The sequence below is a fragment of the Zonotrichia leucophrys genome, chromosome 1 (genome assembly GCF_028769735.1).
Source record: "Zonotrichia leucophrys gambelii isolate GWCS_2022_RI chromosome 1, RI_Zleu_2.0, whole genome shotgun sequence".
NCBI lineage: Eukaryota > Metazoa > Chordata > Aves > Passeriformes > Passerellidae > Zonotrichia > Zonotrichia leucophrys.
This window is the reverse complement of record NC_088169.1, coordinates 72,307,116-72,319,831: the sequence shown is the minus strand read 5'-3', so window position 1 is coordinate 72,319,831 and position 12,716 is coordinate 72,307,116. Positions and strand designations below refer to the sequence as shown.

Below are 12,716 nucleotides of genomic sequence, written 5' to 3'. Positions count from 1 at the left end.
CAAAACCCTTTGATACTGGAAGTGGTACCTCCTACCACTACCAGAGAGAACAAGTGTACACTGCAAGGAAAAATCCATCTGTACTGGAACACCATATAGTTCTTTAAAAGTTTTACACCAAGGAATCTGACTACGATTCCATGGTTTCTGACAATGCAACTTGATTGCATTGGTGTCATTTCAAGAAGCAGTACTGTCAAGGGTCTCAGCACTGCAGATTATAAAGTGAGGCACCCATGAAAAACATTCAATAAACAAACTGCATTATCAGTGCAAGTGCATTATTTTTGATAGGACTGTTAATGTAAATAATACAGTATTTATTGCTACATGATGTCTGCTTAATTAACATATCCAACACTTCTGGTGCACCTAAATATTTAGATTTTTCTTTTTTTTTTTTTTCATTTTTGAGGCTGAAGAGAAACAACAGCACAAATCTTAAAATTAAAGAATAACAATGCAACATCATTTGCTAGAATGACACTGTCAGCTTTCCAAATTTAACAGCAGTTGGGAAAAAAGTATGTCAACAATTTCCCAATGTAGTTTTCTGAAAGACTGAGTAAGAACATTACATACAATTGGTAAATTCAGAAAAAATACTGTTCTAGGCAAAGTAATTTTATACCCTTTACACTGTCTATCATTCATGATGGTTCTTCAGCTAAATTAAAATCTAAAGTTTTAATGGATTTTTTTTAAAATCCAGAAACAGAAGACTTTCTTTAGTTTTTGCCATTTTTGTTGTCCACATTGAGTCCTCTCCATAGGTCACTGCCTAAATGCAGCTAGTTATGACTTTTTAGATCTTTATTACTCTTATTCAAGAAATTTCCCAGCAAGAGCTCAAAAAGACAAGCACAAATTTCTTTACAGAAGCGCTAACTACAGCTCTATGTGAAAAAATTGACAATTAGGTTTTTTCCCAGAAGGAGAAATACTGCAACAGTAACACACACATACAGTAACAAGCTATAAAAGCTAACTCCAACTCTGATATAATACAGAAGTTGATTTAATTGGAATGGGAAACTACAATACACATTTTAACTGTGTATGTCAAAGTAGACCATGTTTCACTATTATAAATTAATCCCAACATATTTTAAGATTTTGATGAGAAGTTTCCATATAGGAATGTCTGGCTACATCCAGTTCAAATCAAAAAAGAGTTCACAGAGCTCAAAAAATTCTCACTTAAATAAAGAAAAAATAGCAGCATGCGCTGCAGATAGTCTTATGGAGGGTTAGAAGAAGATAATGGCAGACAAAACAAGTCAAAGTGCAGAAAAAGCATCCACACATTGCAATGTCTGTATTCTAACCTACAAGTTCTCTCCTCTTTACTCTTCTGACTCTCTCCCCCAAGGAGAGAGGGAATGAGAGGCTCTGAGATGTGTAGCTGCCAAATAGAGTTAAACCACAACCAGAAAAAGTAGAAAAGCTTCTCTTAAGTGGAGATGGATCTCATGAAGAGCATTTAAGAACCACAGCAGCAAGCCTGAGTGAGCTCAAGAAGTGTTTGGACCGTACTTTGAGGTGCATGGAGTGACTCTTGGGGATGGTCGTGTGCAGGCCCAGGAGTTGGATTTGATGATCCTTCAGAGTCCCTTTCAAGTGACTTGTTCTGTGATTCTGTAAGACGAACAACTAAGTCAAGCATCAATTCTCCTCGTACTGTTCTGTATTGAACAGTACAGATTTAATATTAATGCTCTGGATAAATTAATGCATTGGATAAAATCATCAAAATTGATCTGGGAAATGCTGGTTTAAATTGATGCATGTTGTGTATTGTGCTTTTCATCTTTTGGAGATTACAATGCATATTCCTGCTGTTTCCCATCTTCAGCAGAAGCCTGTAATTGTTTGCTTATTCCCAAAGACAGCAGTGTCAGCACTGTATTCCCTGATGCCTAAGACCATCAAGTGTATTTTTCAGTAAAAAAGGTGCCAGATGTTTTATCCATCAGCTTTACCACATTTCTAAGTAAGTACTTTAACCCGAGGAAAAGTTCATTAGAGTGTAATGAGCAAGGGAAAACATTTCACTGTGACAATCACAGGCTACTTAGGCCACTGTCTCTATGCATTTAAACAATATAAAGCTATAAAGTAAAGAGCACTTTCTTAGTCTCCATGCCAAGTATAATTTTGATTTTGCATTGCCATTAAAAACATCAAATTATTAGACAAGTCCACAGTTGCTTCAAAAACAAGCCTAGAGAGGACTGGTACAGAAGCTGTACTATATTTCCAAACCAATTATTCTGTCAGCTACACTATTAAGGTTTGTTATCTTCTAATTTTCATAGTTTTATAAAAGGAGAAGCAGATTGTCAGATAATGTGGTCAATACGTAACCATTAAGACTTTTCTCTACTGAAAAATAAAGTTCATTTTGGCAAATTTGTGAGACCATAAAATATAATTACCGAGTCCATTTCACCACAGTGAGCAATACAACATGACAGAACTTTGTGCTTTTCTCCTTGGCAAGACCTCACATCATCAAGCCCATGCAGTCAAGTTCACAGCCCAGCCTGATCTGGCAGCACACAGATCTCTGCCTCCTACAGGGCCACCAGAAAAAGCTTTTGGTAAAACTTCAGGCAGATTTTGTCCTTTAAATGCATAAATCATAACATTTCTCCATTAGCACATTCTTATGTTTATTTTTTATTATTGTAGTCACACAGCCTGTATTTAAAGTATATTTTATATATATGCATACCCTTACTAATATATATAAAGTTACATTACATATAGATACATACATAGCTTTATAGGCAGCTCAGTATATATTGTTTTATTATTAGAGCACTATTTCTTAATAGATCATTGTAATGGCAGTATTGCCATTAAAAGGCATTATCAAAGAAAATGCCTACTTAAAAAAAAAAGATTTTAAAGTATTTGGAAACACCAATTTTCTTCATTTCATGTAACTTTTCTATCTGTGCTAGAGTTTGTGCAGTTTTTGGAGAGAGATGAAGGAGTTTCTCTGATGATTTGGCAAAGAAGCAGGGAAAGTATCAGTACCTATAATATTTATTAGCTACATCTGTTGTAAGTGCTTTTCATAGACTACATGAATGCAAGACAGTCATTCTTGAAATTTCCCCTACCCTGAAGGGACACAGACCTTGAGGAACTACTTGAAATGACGTCTGGTGTTTGAAGCTGACAAGACTCCCTTCTCCTGTCTTTCAGCTGTACATGTAATAAAAACCTCAGTGAGTAGCAGCAAGGAGCTATAGCCTACTACACGTGTTCTGAATGAGCATTTCACATACATTTATCTTGGATGATTATTTAAACTAGATTCTGAGTTATTTGTTCTTTCTGGCTAGATTATGTTTCCAAAATGCTGAGCCACTTGCCAGGAATAACCATATTGAGTCAGCCACAATGTTACCCAAAGTCTACAAGTAAGTGCAATAAGAGCTCTCATGCTAACCCAGCAAATGCATTTGGAAAACAGTACAAAACAGCAGCAATGGGAAAACAGCTGCTACTGCTTGCACAGAACACAGCATGTCTTACCAAAAAAAGAAAAAAAGGGAATTAGCATTAAGCTCAAAGTTTCTAGCAAAAAAAAAAAGGCAAACAGAACTCCTATCTAAGAAACCAAATAAAAAAGAAACTTTGTAGTATCTATGTTGAAACCATTTACCGTATTTACTGGAGAAAAAGTCTTGTATCACCAGTAAATAAATGCTAGTTTCTTCTTGAGATTCTTTGTTAAAAATCAAAATATTATTTTGTGCAATTCTTTCTAACCAATCAATTTTTTTGTTTTTAGGCAAGCTATTTTCTTATCTGTTTATGTTTGTCCATTAACACAAACAGCCAAAAATTCTCAAGCACTAACCTTTTACGACATTAGCTAAAAGCACAAAACCATACAACTTAACTCACCCCGTCTGTCCACATGTATCAAAGTGCCTAGAAGGAATGTTAGTTAGATTTTATTTAATCACTGAAGTCACATAGCAAGAGTGAATTCAAGGAAAAGGTGACAGATCAGATGAAAGACAGATAGTTAAAATTTAACCTTGACCTCTAAGATGACATTTTACATCAGGTTGCTTTAGTATCAATGAAGACACCTGCACAAAGAATCTCTGTGCACAAAGAGAAGAGAATAAATGTAAATATTTTCAAAGCCAAAAACTTAAGTATATATATTTCACATTAAAAAAACTGAAAAGGATACCATATATTTAAAGTCGTAAAACAAATGCAGATACATAAGTAATATTTCAGTTGTAAAACAAATGCACATACATAAGTAATATTTCAGGGTATAATTAATTATAACATCATGTTCCTAGAGATTCCACACTCTCTATATCACATTCTATTTTAGGCACATAACATGACAGTGTTATGTCACTAATGCTGAGAATGATGTTTGTGATATATTTAATATCCCAGTTATTGATTTAGACTACTTGATGGATACCTGATACATACAGTATTTCCACAACACAGTGAAATACAGAATAAAACAAGAGGTAGCTAAGGTTACCCTCATTGGCTGCTCAAAGGAACAGTTTCAGAAATCCTGAAGCATATTTAAGGAAAAGAAAAAGTTTGGGATAGGCTGAGCTAGAAATCTAATTGCATATTTATCAGTGCTTAAAAAAGGTTTTGAGCACACACTATTTTCAGAATATTTTGAGACTAGTACCCAAAACCCATTCATTGAAGATGAATTTGGAGGCAAGAATGTAACAAGCCATTTAAACTCAGAACCAAACCACTTGTAGTACTTCATCTACTTCAAGATGCACAGTAGAGGGAAAAAAATTAATAGGAATATATTCACATTAAATACCTGAGTTAGAAGGCAGATGCATAAATTATGTTAAACTGCCTCTTTCACAGTCATAGACTACAGGTATCTGAATAATTTAATAAAAAAATGACTACCCATTTCCTGCTCAGGAACAGACAGTATGGAATGCATTTACCTACTGAGTGCCTTGTCATGATCTATGACAACTTTTTCTTTATTAATATTTATTGAGATAGTAAATATAGCAGCAAAGATACAGTGGAAAATAAACCATGAGGCTGGCAGAGGGATGGATGCTACCACACGCCAGCAAGAGCACAGCCTGCAGCTCGCCACAGCTGAATAAGGAGCCTCTGACACTGCTGGAAAGGAACACCAGGGGTTCAAAGCACCTTGAATCCAACAGGAGCCTCCTCCACAGGCTGCAAGTCTTGCACAACCTTCATCAGGAAGATTTAAAGGCACCCTCTTGTAGATGGTTCACGGACACAACCTGCAGATGCAGTAAGAAAACCTCTCCAACCATGCTACAAGCAGAACAGAAATCTGAGGCTGTGCAGGGAAGCACTGCCTGGCTGTGTGCTGTGTACTGCCACTCAGAACAGCGGAACGATAACCAGCAGCAAGGTAAGACACAAAAAGACAGAAGGACAACATTTTGAGGAAGCTGTCCCTTCCTTTAAGGAAGTTGTAAAGCAGGAGATTTTAAAACCCAAATAAACAAATAATCTTTGCTTAAACATGCTCCAACCCACAGAAGTAATGGTAATTTTCATTATTTCTACATAGCATTGTTTTACTACATAGATTTGAAGAATTACTAATGTAACCATGTGGTCAGGTTCACACAAACTGAATTCCACTGCGAGGCTTCTCGGAGGCCTGTGAGCCATCACTGAGCAGCCTGCTTGATGTGGATTACAAACACTGGCATTAGGTTTCAAAAGCATGTTAAAATTATGATGCAGACTCATTTTATACATGCTTAATTTTACTTAGTGAGCACCCCAGTAATCATCTCTGTGCATCTGCATTCCCCATTAAATTCTAATAGAATAAAGACTTGAAGATAAACATTTCAAAATATTACTTAGGAGAAAAGAACCTGTCCTGGGATTTTTGTTCCAACAGAAGCAGGCATGACAAAGTAAACACAAGAATCTTCTTGCATGTTTCTCAGATTAGAGTGTACATATCCCTTCTGGTTTTATATTAGAACCACATTCCCCTCTCCAGGCGATTCTATACATCATTGCAAATCCTTATGCAATTTTATCCCAGATTCTATATTTATCAAGACACCTCATCTTAACAGCAATATTCTTTCCCCAGCATGAACCAGGCAAAGATACCCTCACAAAAACTCCCATTCTAAAATGATACATTGTATCTCACAATTCAAAGCACTGACGTGTGACTTTGTAGGAATCATCATTAATGTATAAGAAATATGCTCTTTTTTTCTATTTGGTGAATGAATTCAAACACCACAAGTATTTTTTATCTGGCAAAAAATCCTTCACATGCACTTATTATGCATAGCTTCCTACATAACACTATGTATTACAAACAAAACAAAACAAAAAAAACCAAACCAATCAACCCAAAAATCTTAAATATAGCGAGTGAGAAAGTGTGGCCTACAAGCAGTGCAAGCATAACTTAAGTCACAAAGTGATCCTGGTTACTAATGATGTCTGAAAAACCAATTAAAATCCCAGAGCTAGGCACTTCTTCCACTGCTCTGTAGAAAATAATTGAGATGATTTTAACAAAATGCTGTTCTGACCTGCATGCAACTGCTTACTGAGTTCTGCACAGCCCTAGGTTTGTTTATATACCATTTTACCTTTCCACAGTGGCAGAACCAAGGGAGTGTACCCTGAAAGAGCTAGTATTTGGAGAATCTTTTACAGTATTCTGATTTCTTTAAAAGGTATAAGGCAGTAGCACCAAAATAAATTTTCATGCTGGGTACACATATAGACCTGGTAAACAAATCTAAGCTCTAGTTTTAATCACTCAAAGTTTTCTACCCTCAGTTGCTCAAAATAACAGTTTTCATATCGTGACATAGAAGTTGTCACTTCCATGTGTGTGACATGGGAGTCACCACTCCCATGTAGCGTGTGGGTAGTGCGACATACAAAGTTACCACTCCCATCTTTGCTTCTCCTAAGAATCATTGACACTCAAAAAATTACAAAACATTCAATGCAGTTGAAACTGAGATAATAAAATTATTGCAGTCCAAAACAGAATTGTTTCAACAAATGCCTTTCAAATAAAATTAGATTCTCGGGCACTTCAAATATTTTACAAATTATCACAAATTGTTTCTTAATTGCTATAAGCACTATCTTAATATTTTCAGTATGATCAAAAACAATATAAGTATTTAAGACTTCCAAGAGACAAACTGAGTCTCCTCTGGTCAGGAATAACTGAGGAAGATTGCTGATGCAAGAGAGCAGTAGCAGAAAAGGTAAGATAAAGAGAATCAATTAGACTATGACCATGTAACAGAAAGTATTAACAAGAACAGACCCCAAAATTTTCTGTTAGCTATGATTTCCACTTCACTTAAATATTTCATACAGCTTAACTGAGGTTCCAGCTAACGCTCCCTAAAAACCAGAGTGCTGAAACATGGTAATGTTTATCAGCAGGCAAGACTGTGCACACATAAAGCTTCGTATATGTGCTAGTAACAATTCTAGCTAGTCTCATTTGGAAAACAGTGACTTAGACTCAGTGCCAATTGAGACACGCTGCAGGGATCATAACTTTGCAAGGGCAAATCAAATTTTATTCTTTCTGAAGCTAGTGACCTAAACATGGCCATAAAAAACTCAGCAGGGGCAGGATATACTGCCTCTGGCAGCCTGCTGCTTCTCAGAATTTTCTTATCATTTGCAGTTTGTGTGTGTCCAAGATCAAGCCTGCAGCCCATTGGAAGGTTCCAAATTTAGCTGGAGTGGGCCATGTTAGTATTGCAAACTGCATGCTCTGAGAGAAAAAGGGCACAAGAGACAATACTCCAAGTCTGATCATGGTTACAAACCACATACCATTGCGCCGTTCCACTACTAAAAAAGAAAAACAGCCTGTATAATATCAATGCAGTGTGCAGAGCAGTGTGAACATTTTTGTCCTAGCTGTGCTGGTTAGGACACTAGAAGGAATACTTTCAGTGAATTCAACATAAATCTCCGTTCTGAGTTACACTGGTAGAACAAAAGCCATTTCCCCCACCCTTATTTTTTTCTTCTCTTGATACAAGCCAATTAGCTCATTTTATTAAAAAATGAAAATTGATCTAGTTTTTTTCTAACAGAGGCTATCATCTGGTTTGGGTATTGTCACTGTAGCTTCACAGGTAAATATCAAGTGTAGATGGAATCAACACTTGGTACTTATAAAGAAAAAGCTTCAAAAATATTGTGTTCATTTTACTATAATAATCTTTGTAGAGTTTTATAATCAACACTAAGAACCGACTCCAACATATTATTAGTTATATGTTTCTAAACAGTAGGTAGGCAAATGAAGATAGAGAATGAAAACAACTTCATAAATCATGAAAGATTACATCTGAAGTATATTACATTAAATACAGAACATTTTATTACTGGGACGTTAACCACTTAATGTACATTGTAAGAACAAGTAAGTGTTAGTGAAAATGTTGACAAAAAACCTGGGCCAAAATTTAAAAAAAAAAGCCCTGAACTGAAAAGTCATTGTCAGAATAAACAATTCTATTAAAATACAGTAACCAGAGACAAGCCACTGCAAAATAAAACAGAAACTATCCATACAACTCACAAAAGCAAAACAGATTATCTGACCCTGAAAGACCTTTGATTCTGCAAAGACTCATACAGGATTATTCTGCGTTAGGTTGGATTTCATTTAATCTGAGCAGAAGTCAGAAGTGCCCCTAACCAATATGAGCAGGATTAAACTCATTCCAGCAGGAAGAAAGGACAGAAATTAAAAATAGATTTAAGAAACTAGGTGCCAAAGGTATCAGTTTTTGATTTTAGGATATTCAAAAGCTTTAGAAGAAAGAAATAAAAAAAAGAGTAAGTACTAAATATACAGAATATAACCTTTGGCATGCTGTTTGCTAGCTTCACTAGAAATTGTATGTCTGAAATTGCCTGGAATAAGGAAAAACTGAAAAACGTCTGACTACCTTGACAGAGATTAGTTTCAGTGAGAAAAACAGAAAATCTAAATAGAGTTATCAACTTCAACTACTTAACCTAAACAGACAGGAAGTATTTCCAATGACGTCTTTGTGCAAAGAAGTTACTAATGGTAACTTAGGACAAGAATGAAAATTACTCAGTGGCTCAAATTATGCTTACACCAGAGTCACACACAGACATGAAATCGGTCTTAACAACAGAAGTTTTTAAACATAATGTAATGCTGCTGAAAAGCACAAAATCTTATTATTTTGGTTCTTTACAGCATGGACATACCTTGTCACTTTGTCAGCTTTATTTTGTCAAATATTTTAAATAATTATGACCAATTTTGCAGCAATTAAACAGACAAGACTATATTACCAAGGAAAATTGGGAAGCACTGTACCATAATCCCACTGCATTCCCAAGAGCAACCAGTAAGCCTTGTTGATGATACAGAAGTATAAACATTTCCACTACATATTCCTTTATAACAAAGATAATGAAAATTACGCTGTTTAATTTCAAATACTTGCCTTAACCTGTAATATTTCACACACCATGCTGCCAATATTCCCACTACATAGGAACAGGAAGAAACAGTTCAATATTGTTTGTCAGCACAAGCTCAAGCGAGGCTGGTTAAGATTAGTTACAATGAGAAGGAATACTAACAGAAAATAAGGTTATCCCCTATGAGAATGTGTAAAGAATTTTCATATCTCATGATTCCACAATCTCTGACTTGAGAAAAAGATGGCTTCAAAATATGTAATAAAGGTGACTGCTTGTTTCAACACTGTTTCACTTTGGGCTATTTTCTATCAATCAGAAGTCACAAGCAGCATCTAAACTGCTTAAAAGACTTGCAGTGTGGCTCTATCACTGTGGCTCATAGCTTTCACAATCCACTTGCAGCATTATGCTCTGCATGGTAAATTCTTAGATAGTTTTAAAAAGCTCAGTACACTACCTGCAGCAATATGGAGTACAACATATATGGAGAATTAGCTTCTCCAACAATCATTTTATGGGAAAACTCAAAAGTTCAAATTGAATAAACATTTGAAGAGTCCAATAATTTACTATCTCCAAACCAGTGGAGTAAGTCCTAGACTTTTGGACTGCCTCTTGAGAATCATCAAAAGTGTACTCATTTGACTGTCCATGCATTACATGGAAGCTATTCCACAAGAACACATCAGCACCAGACTGAGACCTCTTTACTCAACATCCTTTAAAAGGGATTACTTCCCACATTTAACACTTTTTATATATACCTACATACACATCTACTTCAGCAAGAGTTCCATGTACTAATGACATTGGTCTCAATGACAGGACTTCTAAAAAATAATGCAATGCTGCTTTAAAACCTCATATAATTAAACGTAACAACAACAAGGAGATACATTTTCAGTAGCATATCTGTTGAGTAATGGATGCTTTCCTTGCTAGGAGATGGATATAGAACATTAAAGTTTTAACATGTGCTGTCCAAAGTTTTAACAAGGACCAGGACTACTATATAATCTATTTGAAAAATGCTTATCTAATAAAATTTGAGTTTTCTAAGAAGATATAGTTTAAGTATTTTCCACAATGAAGGACACAATAGTTAAAAAAAAAAGAATTAAAAAAGTAATTATTTGTTCTTGACTCAGAAATAAATGTTTTCAAGAATAAAGGCTGCTATTTATCTGCTTGTAGTTCAGCCTGTTTAATCACTGTTAAGAGATAAGACATCAAAACATACAAAGTGTTCAATACTTCCAAAAATTCTTAGATATAAGTAGATAAATGGCACTGCAAGCATAGACTGACCTCTTCACTCATCACACCTAAACCCTCTGGCCTACAAAGCATTTACGTCTTCCAGTTTGAAACAACAAACCAACTCTAATTGACAGTAACTTCTTATCTGGAGGAAGAAGAGGAAAAAGCTCACTGCCTCCATGAAAAGGATAAAGTTGCGAAATCGTGTACAAAGATTATTTTATAAATAATAATGATCTGTCATGAACACCCTTCTGAGTGTCCTGACGCTCCAAGGCAAATCACATTTTAGCATCCAGGGCACACATTTTGGACATAATAAGAGGAAATAAGTCAGTGTAATGCATTTCAGACAAAGTACGAACTACAAAAGTATTACTTTCGTGAAACAGCTATACGTATTTCTTTTCAAGAGACAAAGCCGTGCATGACTGTCTAACAGCACCTGACATGCAGACCGGGCACCGTGGAAGTTTCCCCTGAAAGTTACCAGCAAAAGGCGGAGCTCGCTCCAGGCCGTGTGTCTGTGCAAAGCACAGGTCCATCGCTCAGCATGAGCAAGGCTGTCAAGGGGAGAGGGGAAAGGCTCCGTGCTAAAGCAGAAGGCAAGCCCTGCCTTCTCCGGCTGCGGACACCGGCGGAAATAGGTGCCCCGCTGAGGCGAGGCAGCTCCGCGTTAAGTGACCCGCTGTGATGCCAAGGGGGCCGTGACGCGCATTACCTGCCGCACCACCGGGGCTCCCGCAGCCCAGTCCGGCCTCACGACGGGGTCTGACCACCGCGGACCGTGACCCGTCCGCGGGCCGCCGCCAGCCGTCCCCGCGCCCCGGCTCCCGGCGCGCCCGCCCAGCCCTGCCCGCCGACCGGAGCGGGGATGCTGCTGCCTTACCTGAGCCAGCACCGTCGGGAACACGCGCGGCCGCCCGCTGCAACACGCCGCCAGGCAGCCTCCCCCGACCAGAGCAGCAGCGGCGGCGGTCCCCCATGCGGACGGGCGGCGCTGGCTGCGCGGGGGCCGCATCCCGGCGAGCCGCCCCCGCAGCGGAGCTCGGGCGGCCACCGCCACTCTCCACGCCGCCGACATCTTCCCGGAAAGCGCCGCGGCGGCCGCGCCGCGCATGCGCAGTGCCGGGCCCGAGGCCGCGGGGCGGGGGCAGCTCCGGCCCGGTCCCGCCGGGATCGCGCCGGCCACGCTCCGCCGGCGGGAGCGGCGCCACCCGCACAACCGGAGGGCACGGACTGGCAGAGAGGTAACCTGAAAGGAGGGTGTAGCCAGGCGGGCGTTGGCTCTTCTCCCAGGCAACAAACGACAGCACGAGAGGACATAGTCTCAAGCTGCGCCAGAAGATGTTTAGGTTGGGCATTAGGAGGAATTTACTCACAGCAAGGGTAGTTAGATATTGGAACGGGCTGCCCAGGGACCTGGTGGTGTTTAAGGAAAGACTAGACGTGGCACTCCGTGTCATGGGCCGGTTGACATGGCAGTGTTGGGCCACAGGTTGTGTTCGATGATCCCAGAAGCCTTTTCCAGCCTAACTGGTGCCCTGTTTCTGTAACGCAGGCGGAGTGCGCCCGGTGCCTCCGTCCCGGGCCGGGGAGCTCCCAGGTGAGGGCAGGCGGCAGGGCCCCTTCCAGGCGGGTTCCCGGTGGGGAGGGAGGGAAGGCGGGCAGGGCAGGGAGCAGGTGTTGGGCTGTGCCAGGGGAGGGGGCAGGGAAGGCCTGGCCTGTGCGGTAGGGAGTGAAAAGTGGCGACGCTCGCAGCGCCCCACGGCCCCAGGGGTGCCCCGGCCAGCGCCGTGTGTCTGTCAGTGCTCAGCTTCGCCTCGTTCCCTGGTGTGACTCGTCTCCCAGAGCAGATTCCCACTGCTGAGAGCAGGAGGAGCAATCGATCACGAGCCGGACTCTAGGTACTACGGGAATCCCGGGGTTCTGAG

The 12,716-nt window shown here is 39.4% G+C and overlaps 1 protein-coding gene across 4 annotated transcripts in view; it reads right to left on the bottom strand.

Annotated features, from left to right (window-relative positions):
• Positions 1–11,852, bottom strand: part of MICU2 (mitochondrial calcium uptake 2) — a 136,052-nt gene extending 124,200 nt beyond the window's left edge. For 3 of the 4 annotated variants that reach the window (XM_064717407.1, XM_064717426.1, XM_064717416.1), the window contains exon 1: positions 11,672–11,852. In XM_064717407.1, the coding sequence (XP_064573477.1) occupies positions 11,672–11,803 (132 nt within the window). In that variant the 5' untranslated portion in view covers positions 11,804–11,852. Of the gene's footprint in view, positions 1–1,536; positions 1,566–11,671 lie in introns of those variants that run through there. The other variant, XM_064717435.1, reaches the window with a different exon arrangement.
• Positions 11,853–12,716: the final 864 nt, after the last annotated feature.